General features: G+C 41.5%; 1 protein-coding gene across 3 annotated transcripts in view; it reads right to left on the bottom strand.

Annotated features, from left to right (window-relative positions):
- Window positions 1-532: 532 nt before the first annotated feature.
- Window positions 533-20,391, bottom strand: part of Mgat4a (mannosyl (alpha-1,3-)-glycoprotein beta-1,4-N-acetylglucosaminyltransferase, isozyme A) — a 128,565-nt gene continuing 108,706 nt past the window's right edge. For 2 of the 3 annotated variants that reach the window (XM_013522736.1, XM_013522737.1), the window contains 6 exons: window positions 19,651-19,758; window positions 19,332-19,525; window positions 14,631-14,709; window positions 13,914-13,980; window positions 5,872-5,984; window positions 533-5,758 (listed from right to left, as the gene is read on the bottom strand). In XM_013522736.1, coding sequence (XP_013378190.1) covers window positions 5,732-5,758; window positions 5,872-5,984; window positions 13,914-13,980; window positions 14,631-14,709; window positions 19,332-19,525; window positions 19,651-19,758 — 588 coding nt within the window. In that variant the 3' untranslated portion in view covers window positions 533-5,731. Of the gene's footprint in view, window positions 5,759-5,871; window positions 5,985-13,913; window positions 13,981-14,630; window positions 14,710-19,331; window positions 19,526-19,650; window positions 19,759-20,391 lie in introns of those variants that run through there. The other variant, XM_013522739.1, reaches the window with a different exon arrangement.

Consider the following 20,391-nt stretch of genomic DNA (forward strand, 5'->3'; position numbering starts at 1 on the left):
ATATGTAAAATGCTAAGGGCCTGAGGAAATAGAAATGTAAAGCTTTTTATTATTTTGAGAGAATGTGGGATAATCACATACCTGTTACTGACAAAATGCTCAGTCTCTCCATCTCTGAACACGGGGCCAAGGGGCCTCAGCTCACCTCCATAACCTGCAGGGTGACTCACAGGAGCCACTGTGCAAGAGGCCCTGACGTCAGCAGCCTCTTGTATGGGGAAACAAAGGACAAAGCCCAGAATACATTAGAGCAGAGTGGCCAATGGGAGCTCTCCGTGTCTGTGTGTGTATGTGTCTGTGTGTGTGTGTGTCTGTGTGTGTCTGTGTGTGTGTGTCTGTGTAGTAATGCAGTCACTGTCTTCATAGAGCTGTTCCTTCTAAAGACCTCCCAGAACTCAACCAGAAGTCAAATAAAGTACTCTTGTTTATAACTGAAAATAGATCAACTATTCCATCAATTCTAATTTTTTTTTTAAGAAAACCACACATTCAGTTCCACCTAGCTTTATTAGAAGGAATCTTCAACTCAACGTGGCTTTTCAAAGTTCTTTATTTCAAATACACATGAACTGCTGTGGCACAGAAACGGGGATGAAAGGCACAGTCAACAGGACCAGTTATTAGGATTTCAGTTATAGCAGCAAACTGGAAAATACATAATCTTCCTTTAAAAATCCAACAGGTACCTAAAGTATTACTAAATATATTAACCGTCCAACCCATGAAGACATCCTAAGGAAAATATGTACAATACATTTGGAAAGAAAAATCTGGTACAGCCTGGCAGAGATCCTCTGGCAGCTTCTCCAGGGGATGCTCCAGAATCCCCCCGGATGCAGAAGAGCCTTCCCAGAGGAAGTGTGCGGAACGGTGCACGCTTTAGTTCTCATTCCACACACGAAACAATCATTAGGTTTAGCGGATTCTAAATCTTCCTTAGAAAACGTACTGTGTCTACCGAAATGAAAGTATCAAATCTGCTGGCAGTGCATCTTACAGTACTGTCGATGTCAGCCACTTTTAAGGCTCAGAGAATATGTCTTCAAAGGTATTTTCACCAAATTGGGGCATACATGAGCATTTCAGTTCAGTAATGGAATGCTACCCGAGCTGACTACTGAACCTTTGATTCTAGGACAATTTGCTAATGACTAATACAATAAAGCTGCTAAGATCAAGTGATATAATATAACCTCCCTAATGTCCAAGAATATTAAAATATTCCCCACAAGGAACAATCTCTATTTCAGACCAGTGTTAGCACCGCTGTTCTTTACATTTTACTGCAGCATTAACAAAGTGGACCCATGCCTTGCGCAAGTGCTTCTCCTCAACACTCCCTTTGCTGTCCTAAATAAGGGCACCTTTCTCTCTGCCCAAGCACGTGATCAGGTGCCGGCTTCTTTGACAAAGATCTACTTAGTGCCCAAAAACCGGAGGAAGGAGTTTCAGGTAAGAAGAGTTTAGCTAGTGGTGATGTAAGGGTACCTGTAACAAAATCCTTGATTTGCTTTTTGTTTACAAAATAATAATGCTGTTGTCCTTTTAGCATTGTATATTCACATGCATTAAAGAAATAAAATAAGCATACTAGTTGTCATAGCATATATCAGTTAAGATTAATTTAAAATTTTACCATTATTAAAATTTACATACTATAAATATTGGTACATAGCTTGGGAAAGTTTCCTTTTCTATAAAGAGACTGGATTGGATAGCTACGTTCCTTTACAATGTGAAGAGATGATTATGACACAAATTTGTGATCTTTTGACAAATCTAACAGCCTCATCTTCTTTCATTTAGCTCCGTTTGTCTTCCATCAAGGCTATGGCAATATAGTAAAAATGAGCACAAAACTTAATACATAAACCAAAATAAAAAAACTTCATTAGCAGTTAACATCTTAGAAGCAGATATTTTGGAAAACATCAAAGTACAAAAATTTGGTTGGCACAAATAGGGTTTGATCTGTTAGATAAATTGATTTTTAAAAACAAGTCCCTCGTACAAATTATCTAAACTCTATTGTAAAGGCAGAAATTTTTTCTCTTAATTTGGCATCTTACCTAAAATACCACTGTTCATCATTCTTTTGTATACTTCAGAGCAATCTCTAAATCAGTATGAACACCTCAGGTAGGAAAAAACATTCCTCACAGTCCCACAATCTCATTCCTGCATCTCTTTCATAAAATGCTACAGCTCTGTCACTAAGAACCTGCTAATGAAGACTCTGACCTCTGGCAGAGAACATTCTACCTAAAGCCCAGGAATGTCATTTCCTAGTGAAGGTTCTACCCACGTGTGTTTAAAAAAAAAAACAACCAGCATACTATCTGGAATCAAGGACGAAGACTTCTCTTCACCACTTTCAAAGATTTTCTACTGCTGCAAAGCACCAAATCACAAATCTAACAGCTCGAAACACCACCCAGTCATTTTAGGGCTGCAGGTCAGAAGTCTGAGCAGGCCTAAGTGAATGCTGTTCAGGGTCCCCCAAAGCTGAGAGCCCGGCGCTGACCAGGCTGGGCTCTGAAGTCAAACCCACTTCTCGGCCTATGAATGAACCTGTGCCCTATACTCGGTTCCCATGCTACAGGGATGAGGTCCATTTTCCTTCCTGGCTACCAGAGCCACTCTCAGCTCTGATGCAGCCCCTTGCCCTTAAAACCAGCAATGGTGTTTTGAGCTGTCCTCGGAGGAGACTGCTTTGAAAGGGCTGACGTTGGACTAGTGACCCCCAATCATCTCCCCTCTGCTCTGTAAAGCACAGCATAATCATGAACCGTGCAGTCCCACCCATGCTCAGGGGAGGGAATTCTATTATACACGGTCACGACGGTTGGGGGGAATCACTGTTCTGATTCTGCCTTAGCACAAATACACACTGCTCCTAACTGGACAATCTCTCCAATGTGCCGTTTCCATATAACCAAACTTTTCTTTGAGAGACGGCATTGTTGGGAGACAATTTTGTTTCTCCTTATTATGAAAGATTTTAAAGAAGCCTTAACAGCTTTGCTGATGGCTTTTAAAATGATTACACCTTTTAATTCTTTACGGTGCAGCCACTGATCTGAAAAGCCACAGTGCCTCTGTTTAAAGACATCTCTAATGGCTGAATACATACCTACATGTCTAGTCCACACGCTACATGTTTGCATTAACTTTTTCTAACATTTTCAATCACTATCTTGACTACATGGTACGATACAGTGCATGCTGAGAATACTTGAGTCTAACAGAACTAAGACACCTTGGACCTTGCCTCCTAATACTCATTTGCATTATAATATATTCCTGCCTACTTTTAACCTCATTAATGAATTCTGGCTCCTAAAGAGTCACATCAGCACTCTCCACATAGTACCATCCAATAATACTTCCTGCAAGGAAGGAAATGATCTGTTTCTCTGGTGTCCAGTTTGGTGGTCACTAGCTACACATGGCCGCTGCATACTTGAAATGTAGCTAGGGCAAATGCAAAAGTAAATTCTTTTTACTTTTTAACTTAAATAGCCACCCTGTGTCTAGTGGCTGTTGTATAGGTCAGCAACAGTTTATTGTGAAATACACACTAGATGCCAAACTATGCCCTTTTACACATATAATGAGTCCACCATGTGACACTTTTCTCACTCACTGCTTTGGTAAAAGTGCTTCGGTATATTTTTCTTCTTCCAGTTCCAGGCACTCTTTACCTCCTCCCACTCCACCCTAGCACCACCCTGCAGGGCTCCTGCCACAGTTCCTTGCTGGGAGACACAATGGCTGCCGCTGACTGCCTAGTGTTGGATGGGATTAAAAACAGGGAGCAACTAACACAGGTCACACAGCACCTGTCACAGTACACCAAGCAGCACCAATGACAAGCTGCCCTTGGGAGCTCTGCATCTGTCAGAAACACTCTATTTCAGAGAATAGTGTTTCTTCCTTAAGTCACAGCTGGCCTCTGAGGGACCACGAACTCAAGGGGACCCCTAGGCCCATCTGCACAGACTTCTACCTTCTCCTGCTCAGTAGCTTCAGCAATAATCTAATATGCTGAAAGCTGGGGCCAACATTTATAACAAAAGGTCACATCTCTTTTTGAAGAAATGTGCTTGTGGGCACTGAGCTTAAGAAACTGGAGAAAAAAATAAAAAGTAAAGAAAATGTGAAGACCTAAACCCCCAATAAAACATTCTAATTGGACTTTGCTATAAGAATCATTATTGACATCATCATGGATTTTCCAGGCAAGGGAAGTAAAAACTATTACAACACAGACTGATGAAAATAGCTATGTCAACATCTCCTACTTTCCCCCTTTGTAACACTGCACAGAAAATGATACTGCTTCGTGCTATCTGTGGTATACACTGGTAACTGATGAAGTTCCTCCAGGCCGGATACCACGACCCAGGCCTAAGCCAGGGCCACTCAAAGCCCAGAGCATGAGTCTGTACAGCAGCCCACTGGGTTATCCGAGGAGACTAGCTGGGAACCGGTGCCCAGTTCATGACTTTACTTTGTAGAGATCACTGACTGCTGAGGCTGATGGAATTCTTTGACTATAATAATATTTAGAATTGGGTGTATTAAGAGTAAAAAATGCTCTTTTTGGACACATGATTTACTTCGTAATGCAATGCAGTAGAATAAATCATTCTGGAAAAACAACTGCTACAATACCTTTCACCAAAAATCAGTATTACAACTTTTTCTTTAAAATTATACCCGTTACGACTCGTACAAGAACATTACATAGAAAACATCTTGTCAGAACTCAGAAAATGACAGCAGATATAAAAGGATCAAAAGGACGGAATACATCTAACTCATGAATTGAAGACAAAGATTAAAAAGGAAAGAAGAGTTTTTCATCCTCACCCGGAGGAAGTGTTAGGCGTCGACTCGCTGATGACTCGCGTTGGACACGTCACCCCTGCTTGCTGAAATCACCACACTTATTTCTTGTGGCTGCGCACCATACACGGTACCGTAAAAGAACCCTCGAGAAGGCCGTTGGTCTTTAAAATCTTGGCTTTAAAGAATGACAAATGCCTTTGAAAATATTTTGTTCAGAGTCGCTGTTATTAGAAAAGTGCTTCAGTTAAGAAATCCACCTCTAGTCAATCTTAAATGGCAGTGCATTTGAAAAATGGCATTGATTCGTAATGTTGGCATTTTCAAAGAAAAGATATAGAAAGAACTTAAAAAAGCAAGGTAACGTTTTCAAAAAAAGTATCGATTCCAAAATTTACTGCACAAAAATATGTACTTCTTAAGTGTTTCCAATAAATTAACTCCATAACATTTGTATGTATATTTATATATTTATATATATATAATCCCTGATAATCTATAAAAGAGGGTCCATAATAGTAAAATAAATGAACTTCAAAAGTACCCCCTTCATAAAATGTATTTAACATTATTTTTCTCAAATTTAAGGAATGTAACAATATGTACAACTCTTATGTATTAGTATAATACCAAAATAGTACAAGTCATATTAACAGGCTGTCATAATTGTAAAATGTCTGAGTCAAGTTAAAATTAGAGGACGGTGTAACTTCAAATGAATACACTTATCCATGGGTGATTCACTTTCCAAGTGGAAATGACAATCATCTTATCTACAGTAGATTTCACAAGAGGTAGTGTTCAAGTTTAAAAAAAAGTACATGCTTAATTATCTTTAATTGACAGATGGAGGGGAAAAACACGTTGATTTCTTAGATGGTCAAGTGGTGATCTTTTTAATATGAATCTGAAATGCAAAATAATGCAATGTGTAAGACTATTAATTCTCAATTTCAAAAAAGTCTTAAATGTAAAATGAAAATGTAACAAAATAAAGCAGTACCTTTAGTATGTTCTTACCTCATTAAGAATGGCCCACACAGCAGAATTCTGAATAACTGAAAGTCGAAAGGCTGCAATGGGGTTTAGACTGGGGTCCACCATTCCTTCTGCCACACCGTTCTCAAATTTTCCTTCAAAACAAAAACAGTACTCATGGGACAGTCTGAGATAAACACATACTAAAAGCACTTATTTAAGGCAGAAAAGGAATACCCCAGGTCTTTCTAGTAGATATCTGAACAACTTGTTCCTTTTCCACTTTTTAAACAGAGGCAACCTACTTCATTGGGCAGAGCTAAACCTATATGCCCACTCTAAATTTTAAAAACCAAACAGAAATATATTTGTTCTTGCATTAATGATGATTTAATCCGCAGAATGTTAGTAAATTGTGACTTATTCAAAGTTTATCAAAATATAATCTGTACTATCACCCAAGCTGACTGCTCGGGAGGGTGGGTCAGCCGTCCCAAACATCAGTGATTAAACCATTCGTACACACAGTGGTTGGCCTTGTGCTGGGGCTCACTCCATGCATATTCTCTCCACAGAAACTTCTAGAAGGAATAAGAACTAATGCCCTCTCTACATAGTTCCCATACAAAAAACTCCATTAAAAATAATGAGCGTTAAAGAAAAAGCTTTCCTATAAGAACAAGAACCAAGAACGTCTATAAAAGGTTATAAGGTTGTACGTTTCTTATCAAATTTTTCTTGCTGTAAGGAATACTATACTCCTTAAAACAAAGTAATAAAATGCTGTCGGAAAAGTGAGAAGAAACTAGTTCCTTTTGGACTCAGTTTCTCAAATTTTTCCATAAAGGGTAGTCTTCGTGGATCAAGAGCAAGATTGAGGATACTAGGTAGAGGCTTACATCTAGAAAGAGAAAACAAATTCTCACAAATTCTTTACTGATGAAATTCACTATCTAGTAATAATTAAGTACAATTTTTTGTAACAGAAGTGTAATAAAGAGAATACAACTTTTTTCTTGGGACAACTTCACTTAAATGATTTCAAAATTAGTGTTTCTCTATTATCAAAACTCAGCACACATGTTCATCTGCTGATGCTCATCTATTTTTGTGGGGTTTTTTTTGTTGTTGTTGTTTTTTTCTCCGGTACCGGGAACCGAACTCACGACCTTGCGCTTGCCAGGCAGGCGCTTTGCCGCTGAGCTAAATCCCCAGCCCCTGATGCTCATCTATAATGACACTTTATATATCTGACCTTTGGAATGTCCCCACACAGTGTAGGTACGACCAAATACTAATGTCAAGTTCCAAACAGGGAATTTTCAATGGCACACATTCATTGAAGTTATTTATGGAATTCTATTAGATTTTTCTCTTTGATTCACTTTCTAGTATATCATTTATTACATTACAGATGAGTCATTTCTAACTGAAGGTTATGTGCAAACCGCCCCTCACCCCTCTGCACACACAGGTAGGTTCTGAAGCATGGAAAATTTATCTGCACTAAGGTCCAAAACTGTTGGTGGAACTGCAGTTTTGGCTTGAAAAATAAAGAATCCGCCACAAAAATGTATATACACTTCAGAAAAAGAAAAACTTATATAAATATTTTAACACTAAATTTATTGAGACATGAAAATCCTAACATGCATGTGGACAAAGTAGTCAATTTATCATGAGTAAGTGTCTGGTGTGCATTCAAATATTTATGTAAGTTTTTCTTTTCCTGAAATATGTATACATTTTGTGGTGGACTCTGTGTATCTACTATAAATGTGTGTAGGATGGAAATTCTGCCTCCTAACTTCTGACAGCATAAGAAGTGTATAAAGAACTTTAACTTAATAGTTCAAACAATGTTGCTGTCACCAAAACAACTGCAATATAAGTTTTACATACAAGCACTGTTTTATCTTGTAATTTTGGTCAAATTCATGAAGACACATTAACAAGTCTGCAGCCTATACCAGTTTTCAAAGTGACAGTAATGGTTGAGGGCAATTTTTCTCTTTCAGAGAAATTGCAATCTTGGTCCCCAGCCTAAAACCACCCTAGTAAAACTTTATCACTGCTAAGCCACTGTACTATTCTGTGGTAGAACAAGTCAGAATAGTCAGTTCTTATGTCTGACAAAAATTCTCTGAACTAATAATGGCTAAGTTCATAAAAGCAAATACAGTTCACTGTTGACACTTTGGTTCAACAATATATGACAAATACAAATATTTTTTGCAAAGTACCTGGCTGATAATAAAATAACCATAAGGCTTTGAACACCATGTATTTTCACCACTGATTTGTAAATCAGTGCAACTCAACCATTTTTACCATTTCATTGCAACACATCTTAGCAGATTCTGCTTCAGTTTGTAATAAATTTGTAATGTTTTATTGCTGTTGTTGAAACAGCGTCTGGTTACAATGCCCAGGCTGGGCTGTAACTCATGATCCTCCAGCCTCAGCCTCCTGAGTAGCTGAGATTCAGGCATGTGCCACTGGACCCAGCCCGAATTTGTACTTTCTTAACCTGCGTGAAAATATTCCTGTCTATAGTTGTTCCAAATAGACTACTCATGGGCCCAACTGCTCAGTCATTGCAGCCTTGGCACTGATTCCAAACAAGTACTGAGCAGTGTCAGTGACTTCTGTCAACTCGAGAGCCAAGAAGACCGCTCAGAAGATTTTGCTTCTTGACTACTGATATTACTGCCAGTGTCCTCAACTCTCCAAGCAGTTGTGGCTGACGGCCTCCTCATCTTAAACAGGATTATTTTTCTCTGTATCCACATCTCTGCAGTTAAACATGATTCAATTAATTCATGGCTGCTGCTTTCTTGCTTGATTACTAAGCCACTTGGAAACTCACTTTTCATAGCTTTGTTTCCATTTTTTACTTTTGAGAAAAACTTCTGCTGGAGAGGAGACATGCCACTTTAAACTTTCTAATTTTTCCAAGTGGGGAATACTACAGGGAGTGTTCAGTGTAGAAATGTACACCAATAGTAACATAACTGCACAGTAACCCCAATGATTTGACACCTTATTTTGAAAAATAATCCATGTTCCACTGGGTTAAAGCACACCGTCGAAAGTCTTCTCTTTTTGTTTTGACATGATGAGTAAGCACTTATAATTTAAAAGGTCACACTTTAGCGGCAGCTGCAGCACTTGCAACCTATCCAATATAGACATGTCATTGTGACTTGCAGGGCAGGAGCGGCAGCACGAAGCCAGGCGAGCACAACCCTGACCTGCAGCCACTCACACCGGCTGGCACGGAAGCACACACAGACGGTGCATATAAGCAAGGCAGCGCGGCTCACACCATAAAACTACAGATGCTCAGAACGGAACTTTATATCATCTTACGTGTCACAATATATTATTTTTTCCCAACCATTTAAAAATTTCATGCAAGTTTGTCCACACTTGCTGCTGGACTGGGGTAGGGGTTGTATGCTACAGAGAAAGTATTATTGAATATTGAATAATGCAGGGGATTCAGAAGAGAAAAATATTGTGGAACTTATAACATTTTAACAAATGCCGTATCTAGCAGTGTCATCTGATCTCTTTTCTTTAGAAAAGTAATTACCAGACGGTATAACCAGCTTCATAAAAACTTCCACTCTGCAGCTATATCCTGAGCTACTCTCCTATGTGTGAACGTGTGTATGGTGTCGAAAGATCGCCAACAGGACAGGCGCTCATCACTAGAAAACTGGCTAAATAAGTTATAAGATGTGACTGAAAAATATGTGAATATTTAATTTTTTAAGAAGTTACTTTAACTGAGCAACTGATCTGAAGGTAACAATATGCAATAGAATTACAATGGTGAACTCCATCTTGTCTAGTGAAACTCTGTATTATCTCTACTGTTTTAAGAATTATTTTCTTATTCTCTTTAATGGTTTGAGCAATCTTTCATTCTTACATCTGATAATCTGAGCAGTGTAGTTGAGGATAGTGATATGCAATGTAACAACCACTGTTGATTTATATTAATTTGTCTTCAGAGCCTGTATCACTTTGCATGTTCTTGCTTTGATTTGTTTCTGTTCGTGATACTGGTATGCTGCTACTGTTCTATTTTTTTGTTTGTTTGCTTCTCATGTACTACTTTCTTTAAAAATAAAAAAAAAATTTACTTTAAAAAGATGCATTGCCATCAATCTTCCTCAAAATACTCCTGACTTTTAATATACTTATCTTCCTATTCCTGTCACTTTCTGGAGCAGATGTGGAAGTCCTGTTTCATGAGTGTCTAGTTATGCACTTGTGGCTGCCCTGATGTCCTGAATTGATTCAAAATATTAACCTATCACAGTCATTTTGACTTTGGGGAAGCTACATGGTGCCAAGCGAGTCAGTCACGTGAACGAAAGCACGCTGTGAAGTTTACAAGGCCATCTTTCTGCGGGACGGCACGCAGCAGCTGCATGCACCATATTTGTTAATCATACCTCATAAACACAAGAGGAGCCCCAGAACTGCTTCAGAGTGTCAAGTACAATAGGGAAGTGTGTTCAAAGTCGGGGGAGGATTTTGAGGGGAATTAAGGGTAATGGGTCTTTTATTGTAGTAAGTTTTTTATTTAAACATGCATTGCAGGTTTTGACCTGCCCTTGTATGCTAACAGGGAATTCGAAATAACCAATGGAAAGTTAAACAAAAAGAGTGAGCTTAAGCTGAAGATCACAGTTGAAGATTCCTAAGTGTACATGACAGAGAAACCCTCACACATGTGCACAGCATCTGAAAAGGGGAAAGGGGATGAGCCACACACACACACAGCCCCATGGGTGAATCTCACCATAGTGAGAGAAAAATACAAGTTGCAGACCCGAGAGTGACATGTGTATCACATTTTCAAAGCACGGGACTCAGAAGAGGGTTGCCTTGCCTTTGGGTAGAAAAGAAGCTGTCAGGGGAGGACACTGGATGGACAAATTTTAAACTGGATGTGAATGTGCAGATATTCATGATTGTATTTGTATATTGTTGTGCATCAAAATATTGAAAATATTTTTAAATGTTCATGTCCTGTATGTATCTGTGTATTTTGGTGAAAAAAACGAGACAGAACAGAGACACAGACTGCGTTAGTGCCGGCGTGTACAAATATTTTTCACTGGGCACAGGACATTTCTGAAAGGGCAGAAAGCATTACAGGTCCGGCCACTAGGGAGCAGTTGGCGGACAGCCCAGAGGAGGGACAGGGCTCGGTCCGTACAGTGTCTAGAACCATGTGCACTCATTCTCGCTGCAAATTAGTGTTTGTCCTCGACCCCACGGTGTGGTCAACAAGCACTAAGAGGTAGGAAAGAAGCGCAACGTGGAGGGGGAGATTACGGGGTGATCGTGTCCGCTCTTCTCTGCAGAAGGGTCTTCTGCCCGCTCCTAACTTTCGCCCAGTGTTTCTCCCCCAAGACAGCCACTCTTCAGACCGACCCCACCTCAGCGCTGGGAGTCCACACCCTGCCGCTGACCGTCTGTCCTGGTCAACAACACCTGCAGCCAGTAGCCGGTCCAATTCAATCAGGCTCCAGGGCAGGGCCCTTCCTCGTGGCTGTTCCCACCCAAGAGGGCTCGAAGGAGCTACCTGTCTCCTGGGGTCTCCCTGTGAAGCTTCCGGCTGGGCTCCAGTTTAGCCTGTGTGTAGCTACCGCCCAAATCTCCACTGTGCTCCAGAGCACCCCTAGAAGGGCGCTCCTCAGGCTCTGTGGAATGCAAGTCAGGCCCTGTGGAAGAGCCCCAGAGCTTCCTTTCCCTAGCAAAACAACTGTAATTCTCGCCTGCCTTTCCTCCCTGGCCACACCTCCCCACCACGGCCCAGTATCGGGCAGGAACTGCAGCCCCTTCTCCCGCAGTGACACCCGCTTTATGAGCAGAGCACCAGTTACGGCAGCAGCACCCAATTTTCTCGGCCTCCCTCTCCCCGTGCATTGGGGCAAGTGAGCTGGGCGACAGTGTCCACACCCAGCATCCTTGTCGCGCTGTGCCAGCCTGTGTGTCTTAGCACTGGAGGTTGGTGGAGCCTGGACGCCTCGCTCTACCTGCAGAGCCGGGCGCGGACACCCGGAGAGAGGGCCTGCTCCGCCCCCATCCCACTGAGCTCGGGTGTCGTGGCCGACGGGGCAGCTCATCACCCAAACGCTGCAGCCTCAGGGCCACCACTGAGATTTAGGGGCCTTTCGGAACTGGTGCATCTCCATGTGCTGTATTCCCTTGGGATAATCTTTAGAGCTTTTAGGTCCATAGCTTGTGCTTTTTAAAAAATAATCACCACTAATTACAGTTGTTTTGCTAGGGAGGGGTCCCTGGAGCCTTTCACACCCTCTTCCACTACGAGGTAAGGGAGCAGAATCTTCCTTTCGGATGAGCGTGTTAGTTATACGAGGCCTCCAGTGGGACAATCTGCAAGTTTTCCTGATTCTTAGTACTGATGAGTCGATAGTGCAGATGGTCATTCTCTTCAAGTGACAGCAGAGCTAGTTCACCTACAGTCACAGTTTCCTATGCTACTTTGATAATCTAGAACATATTCTTAGAACTTACACAGCTGATAGACAATAGGAGTAATAAATGTCTCAGGTACTCAGCTAATTTTATGTGCACTTCTAGAGATCAGCTAGGAGGCAGCCCAAACATGAAAACACCTCCCTCGATCCACCAAGACCACAGGAAGTCAGCAGGGTCATCAGGCACATGCTGTCCAGGAATAGCTGAGTGCCTGACACGGAAACTGCTCCAGAGCAAGCCAGGGAAACACATCTGTCCTGCAGACCTGCAGGTTCACTTACCTTTTCTCTTTTGCTTACTACTATGAAAAGCATGAATTTGTTTGAATGAAGCGAAAATGTACAATCACTCACTGAATCAGAATCCCAGGGCGAGCACAGGGGTGGAGCTGAGTCTAGTAAGTCCCTCATTACAGTGCCCGCAGCGTGGGCCGACAGACAGAGGAGGGGCAGCTGCATCAGGGGATTTACACATGTGGATCCAGTTCAGATCTGGAGCGGCGTCCCAAGACCCAGAGCCTTCCCAAGGCCCCTGGAGGCCTAGCAGGAGGAAGCCGGATCCCTGCATGTGCCTTAGAGACACTGGGACCACGGCTCTTTCCTGGCTCCCTTTCTGCTTCCCAGCCACTAGGGGGTGTGAGCGGATCCTGGACACCAGAGCATTGATCAGGAGGAAAAATAACAGAGCAATTCAGCAGAGAAAATGGCTAGAACTGTGACCACGCAAAGGGAAAGCAGCTCAGGACTGGAGAAAGGAAAAGAGGATGAAGGTGGGTGGGAGCGAAGGAACCCAATAACAGAACGTCACCAAGATGTCTGCCCAGGTCCATCTTGCTACTTTTATATTTCACAGTGGTAGCTGCAGTGGTCCAGATACAGCTTGACGCGGTCCCCTCCCTGAAGACCGAGGGTACATGGCACCCGCACAAGGTGACTCAGGACCCTCAGAGGCAGGAGAGAACATTTGCATGACTCCCAAGGTGGGGCTCCTGCAGTTACACAGGCAAGGGCAGTGAATCACGGTGGTAAATAAAGAAATGCCAGATGGGGATATAGCTCAGTGGTAAAAGCGCCTGCCTGGCAGGCATAAGGTCCTGAGTTCAATTCCCGGTATGAAAAAACAAACAAACAAACAAACAAAAAACCAAACAAAAAAAACAGAAATAAAGAAATGCCAGTGTTATGGATGCTCAGAGGAGGTAACCAGGTGGCCACCAGTGTCAGTGGGACACGAAGGGACACTGGGGTGGGGGGCAGGGACACAAAGTGCAGATTGTGGCATCCAGAATCCACCCAGGCAGAGACAGACAGCAAGAGGCAGCGGAGGGCCGCCCTGCCGTGAGTGGTACCAAGGACAGGGCAGATGGAGGAGGATGAGGAACTGCTGAATGAACTCTTATCACAGCTTCTGTGGGTGAGAATGACACAGGAACACGCAAAGCCAGGGGCACACTGGGAACTCTGACCCTCAACGTGCTTAATGTCTGCGAAGCACTTACAATTACTTTAGGAATAAGTCTAGAAAAAGAAAGGCTATTTTACTCAAGAAGACGTTACCTATCCGGAAATAGCCATCTTCCAATTGTTTGTCTTTGGTTTCTTTGCTTATTTCCAAACCTGCGCTCTAAAATAAAACAAAAATATTAATTGTGCAAGAAATTTTATTTAAAATAAATTTATCTTAAGACATCTTAATATAAATGAAAGTGGCATTTGTGACCCATCTATCTCTAAAAAAGAAAACTGAGCTGCCACTTATCCATAAACGTTTTTTTAAAATGAGCATCTGAATTTGTGCATAATATAACAGTGGTTGGGAAATGAGATACTAGGTTAACTGAGCATCGCTTCCTATTGAAAACCATATAGAAAAAATAAATACGGAGGCAAGGCACTGTGGTAACATGAAAGAAACCTAACATTTATAGATCAATAAAATTTTGTGCATTTATCAACAGGTGTTAAATGTTTACGTAGTACTTTGGGGCTCAAAATACAAACAACAAGTAAACATTAAAGTAAAATGATGATTTGTTTATAGCACAAACTTCGCATTGTTTCCCAACAGAAAATGAAACGAAGGCCATCTCTATGAATAAGGAAAACGGGCCAATATAGCAGGTACAGTGTACTCCACAAAAACCAATGTTACCCAGAGGTGGAGTCCTACAAGTAAGCAGGCTTTTCTTTCATCTCACCAGCATCTCACCTCCTTTCAAACCAAGGCCCCTAGGGCTGGCTCTCAGGGGAGCGCCAGTGAAGGGACAGCAGTACCTTTAAAGGCAAAACGTCCACAGTTGTGTTGAGCAGGATGTCTCCCGGGTGTTCCTGGTTGCCGCTGTGGAACAAGTAACTGAACACAAGGACACAGAATAAAAATACTGTCAGGCTCGGTTTCACCGGGATGCGAGAAAATGACCTCAACTCCAGCAGCTCAAATCACCCAGGACTCTAGAGGTGCTCAGCGCGGATTCTGCACAGGGCAGAGAACCTGAGGGCACCACCCGGGCAATGTGTCAATCCCTCCGGGCAGCGGGCAGCGTCACTGCCTCGGCTGCTGAATGTAACCTCAGACTTAACCGACTACTGAAAATGACAGTGGTTTCACGTTATTGCTTGGAATGCTTCGGGTAAGAACACCACTGGCTGGGAGTAGCCCGAAGCACAGCACATCTGGATGAGGGAGGGCCTTCCCCGGGGCATCCATGAATCCTTTCCGTAGCAGTAGAGTGAGACTAAATTAACTTCTTCCAAACATCTGAGTAGTTCTATTGTCACTACTGAAAACCACTTGAAGGTTCACTAATTACGTGATGCACTGTGATAAATCTAGAAAATTCTTTGGGTGTTGAGTATAAAGCTCTTGCATTTTGACACTCTAAAAACCAATGATTCACTGTAGTGTGGTAAGAGTGTAAGCCAGAGAGGACAGACAGCAGATGTATCCATGGAAAGTTAACTTAAATTTAGTTACATTGACTAGCTGAAAGTGCAGGCTTAGAAGTTAGAAAGACCTGGGTCCCTCGTTACAAGAGCTTTCACCTCTGGTCAGGTTCATGAGCTTCCCACGCCTGAGTCTCCTCTGTTCAAAGTACAAACCTTTGCTCATCACGCATGACTGTCCCAAGGAATTCAGAGGAACTGGTGAAAAGCACCCTGCATATTTCAGACCCTCAGCCAAGTGTGTGTGACAGGAGGTACGTGTGGCAGAAATCACACGTGATGAGGACGGGAACATCCTGAGAAGGGGGGGCTCTTTCTACCCCACACTGGAAACTTCCAACAGTTTAGGAGGGCACATTTAACTGGGAAAGCGGTGTCACGGGACAACTGGGCATTCTCTCTCTCGCTAAGGTGGTCAAAGCACGGGGCTGGGCAGGCCACTGCGGAGGAGAGCGTGCACGAATATAAGCTGGAGTTTGGACCGATTCAGAGACGTCCACCCTGTGATTACGCCCAGTGAAAACTTCACCACCACCTGGAGAGAATACCACTAAAGTAAATGACAGCGTCTACGTCATTTAAAACACTCACGGCAGAGCACACTGAAAAATCACATCCTGACTGTGAGCCAAAGTAGAAAGCACGTAGAAACACCCAGAAAAAATGTGCCAGCATGGCCACAGCGGTGTCCACGGGGTTGAGATTTTTCTCCTCATTCTTCAGACTTTTGTGTCATGAACACAGTGTCAGAAAAGAAAACATTTCGTATCTATACTGAGAAATACAAGTTTGGTTTTTTGTCCCCTCTGAGCAAATAAAGAATTGTGGGAATCAAAAAGTGATTCCCTTTCTCTGTCCTAGGAAAGGTGTTTCCACAAACTGAGAAAATGCATAAACATAACTTTCAAAGAAATGTGTTCTACCAGCAATGTGACCCCAATTTATAGGTGTATTCTCACATAAATATTATCTCAGAGAAGCTTAAAAGTGAAAGTATTGCTGTAAAAAAATTTTTATTTCTAACACAGAAGGTCTTTAGCAGACTCTTCGATGGTCCATCTGCCCCACCTCTATCTTCTTTTCCCAAACACAGAAGTAAAGTGCTCATGGGAACTTCTGCTTCGGGGAGGGGAGGTAGGAGGATCACAGGTTTGAGCCTGAGCAACTTAGTGAAATTTTGTCTCAAAAAATTAATTACTTAATTAATTAAAAGGGCTGAGGATGGAGCTTAATGAGAAGGCCCTCAGTTCACTCCCCAGTACTGAAAGGGGAAGAAAGATTGTGGAAGGTTGAGGGGAGACAGACTGGCTAAGGACTCTGGAATCCAAGGAACAATGTGCTGATGAGCTCTGAGATTTTCCTTCACCTCATACATTTCAGACGTGGAGCTAGAGATGTCAGCCACCTGGAAACGGCCCAGGGGCAGATGTCAGAGCCCCACACCAAGACTGTTTGGTGCAGCCCAAAGATCAGAAGAGGAAAGAAGTTTTACACAATGACTGCTTCACACCAGCCAACATGACAGAAAAACAGTGTGGCCCATCCTGCCCCCCAGCCGCAAAGGCTGAGTGGGGCTACACGCCCGGCTGTGACACAGCACTCCACACCCCCTCACTCCCGCCCGGAGTTGCACCCCCTCTGGCTGGATGGGGAGTGGAGACCTTCTTTCCTATGGGGCGATGTCGGTGGAGAACACAGGGAGAGCTGTAAGGGTGACATCACAGAGGTCAGGTGGGAGCCAGCACCCCACCCATCCAGCAGAAAGAAGGGGGGCCTCTGCCTCTTCTGGGGTCAACAAGGGACAAGCAGAAAGCCACCTCTCCCCCCAAGGCAGAAAGGAGACGGCAGCGCCTCTCCTCCACCCGAGCCGCATCAGGGAAGCCAGCTAACGCAGGAGGGCTGCACGTGACTCAGCGTCTCAGGACAGCACACCCACAATGCCCAGGCTTTCGTCTGCAAGAACTACTCATTATACAAAACCAAGAAAAGTCTCAGTGGAGTAAGAAAAAAAAGATAACCAACAAACATCAACACAAAGATGTCAGAAACACCAGAATTACCTGGGAAAAAAATTCGAAGGAGCCATCATAAAAAGGCTTCAACAAGGAAGCATTAACATGTTTGAAACAAGTAATAAATCAGCAAGTCTCCAAGACATAGAAACTACAAGGAATCCAGTGGAAATTTTACAACCACACACACCAAAGCAGAAACTCAAGGGATGGGCTCGACAGCAAAGTGGAGGAGTGATGGTAAGAGACGATCACTATGAGGGCAGAACAATGAAAATTGCTCAGCTCGGAGAATGGGAGAGAACAGATTAAGAAAAATAACGAAGAGGCTTAGGAACCTGAGGGACTGTAACAAACGGTCATGTCTTTGGAGTCTCAGAAGGGGGAAGAGGTTGGGGATAAAGTACTGGATAATGCCAATAATCTGAACAGCCCTACAACCATTAAGAAAATTAGATTTACAAAAAATCCACAAGTTATTCACTTTCAAAGTGAATTTTATTGACCTCCTCTAGAGTAGCAATTCGCCATGTCTATTCTCTCCTTCTCTCTCCCTCTCTTCCCGTCCTCCACCTTCACATAAATCACTTTCATTTAAAAAAAAAAGACAAATTAAATTTGTAATTTAAAAACTCCCCCAAAAGAGATCTTCAGAACCGCATCTCCAGTGTCACTGGAGAATTCTATAAGACATGTAAAGAACCAATACCAACTCTACACAATCTCTTCCAAAAAATAGGAGGAAGCTCTCTTCAATTCATTTCACAAAGCGACCTGACACCAACCCAAATAAAGTACAAAAAAATGAAAATTATAAACTAATACAATTTATACATATGGACACAAAAATTATTACAAAATATGTGCACACGTAGTCAACAATATATAAAAATAATTACACATTGTTATCCAGTGTATTCTAGGGATACTGAGCTGGCCTGACACTAAAAACATAAATCAATGTCAATCATATTAACAAGGTAAAGAAAAATCATATGTTCACGTCAACTGATGCAGATAATGAATTTGACAAAATTTAAGACTCACTCAGAAAACCTAGAAACAGAATGGCAACTTGTGCAGTTTGATAATAAGCATGCATAAAACCCGACAGCTAACTGTATAGTGAATAGCCAAACACAGAATAATATTTCTCCCTAAGATCAAGCACAAAGAAAGGATGCCCCCCCACCACTATTCAACATCGTACTGGAAGTTCTAGCCTAGATAATAACGTAAGAAAAGGAAATAAAAGACAGATTGGAAAGACTGGAACATAAGAAATAAAACTGTTCTGATCTGTAGATGACAAGGTTGAGTAAAATATTCTCAAAAAATTACCAAAAAATTCCTAAAACTATTAAGTAGAGCAAGGTAGCAGGATACAAGATCAGCATACAGAAGATCAATGGATATTCCTATATATGTCACAGGATAGAGAGCTACATTTTATTAAGTATGCTATGTGCAGTCTGGAAAACACACCCAAAACCGAAGAGTTGAAGGAATCATGATTATTAAGTTTTAAAAAGGGAGAAAAAGTACTAAATTTTGTAAAATGAACGTGAATGCTGCAAAACATAAAAGGACTGTAAACTCTTCCATGGTATACTAACAATAATCTAGTATTTGCAAAATCGTTGACTCAGAATGGTCACAGTATGTTAAATTTTAACCAAATTGCTGAGTTAATCACCTAGCTCAGTCAAATTTTAAAAATGAAGATGTTCTCAAAGATATTCTACAATAAGGATATGAAAACTAATTTGAGATTTTGAGCAAGTTTTAAATAAGAGTACTTAAAAATTGTGCTAAATAGAAGTCCAGAAATACCTGCAGAATTTACCAAATATGTTAAATGATGATATTACACATTAAATGTTATTTATAATCCAACATCTGCAACCCATTGTCTCCTTACATCTGTTAGGCACAAAAAGACATTCTACCACAAATCAATCACACCATGAATAAGAAAAATCTAAATTCTAAGAGCAAATATATTTCAATAGTCACCAACCTTTCTACATTGACTGGCTTATCAAATTTAAACAAGATGTAGTCTCCAGCATTTGGGGTTATAGCCCAGAAGAAATCTTCCCCCATATAAGTTTTCTCCAGTGTGTGCCCCTGATAAACCTTCAAGGAAGTTGATACCTCTGCAGGTGGATTTACATGGATTTTAAGAAGTAATGGTTTCATGTAGTCTTTATCCTAGAAAAAAAGACAGGTATGCTATTGAATAACATATAACGCATTTATATTTAAGAAGAAAAATAACAGGTACACACTAAACAACAAATTGTACATCCATGAGAAAATAAAATTGAACCACCAACCGTGAGTTTCTGAATTTTCCCAGACAGTGATGAATGGAGACCAACATGTTGGAAAAGGGAAGGTCTGAAGCGAATTCGCAGATTGGCTTTCTGTCTATCACAATGTTTCTAAATAGTTTAAAAAAAACATGTTATTGTTGCAGAATAAAGTGAAATCTAGTCCTTATTTGGAAATGCAACTAATAATTCCAAAATCGTAAGGCATTAAGAGATTTACTATCCTCTTACTCAACAGCCATGATCCGGAAATTGAAAATTTCTGAGGCATTAACCTACACAAGAGGGGAGGATTTAATTTCAACAACCCTTCATGATATGTCAATATGGATTTGATGTTTAACATTAAAATGCACAAACTATAGCAGTTTGATTCAAATTACCAGATATTTAAATTATGTAACAAAAAGTTGCAAAATAATAAAAACCACATTTTTTTTGTTTTGTTTTGTTTTTGTTTGGTTTGGTTTGGTTTGGTTTTTTTCTGGTACCGAGAATCAAAATTATGACCTTGCCAGGCAGGCACTGTGCCGCTGAGCTAAATCCCCAGCCCCTAAAAAACACATTTTGGTGCATGAATGCAATTTGAAAATATGAGGTAAGTGATGCTAAAAGGCCCATGGATAAATCTGGGTCAACAGAGTTATGGGCAAATTCACCACACTCTAGCCAATCACACCCTAGGCAGTCACACTCTAGCCAATCACACTCTAGGCAGTCACACTCTAGCCAATCACACTCTAG

The sequence above is a fragment of the Chinchilla lanigera genome, unplaced genomic scaffold, assembly GCF_000276665.1.
Source record: "Chinchilla lanigera isolate Chin_1 unplaced genomic scaffold, ChiLan1.0 scaffold00069, whole genome shotgun sequence".
Lineage (NCBI taxonomy): Eukaryota > Metazoa > Chordata > Mammalia > Rodentia > Chinchillidae > Chinchilla > Chinchilla lanigera.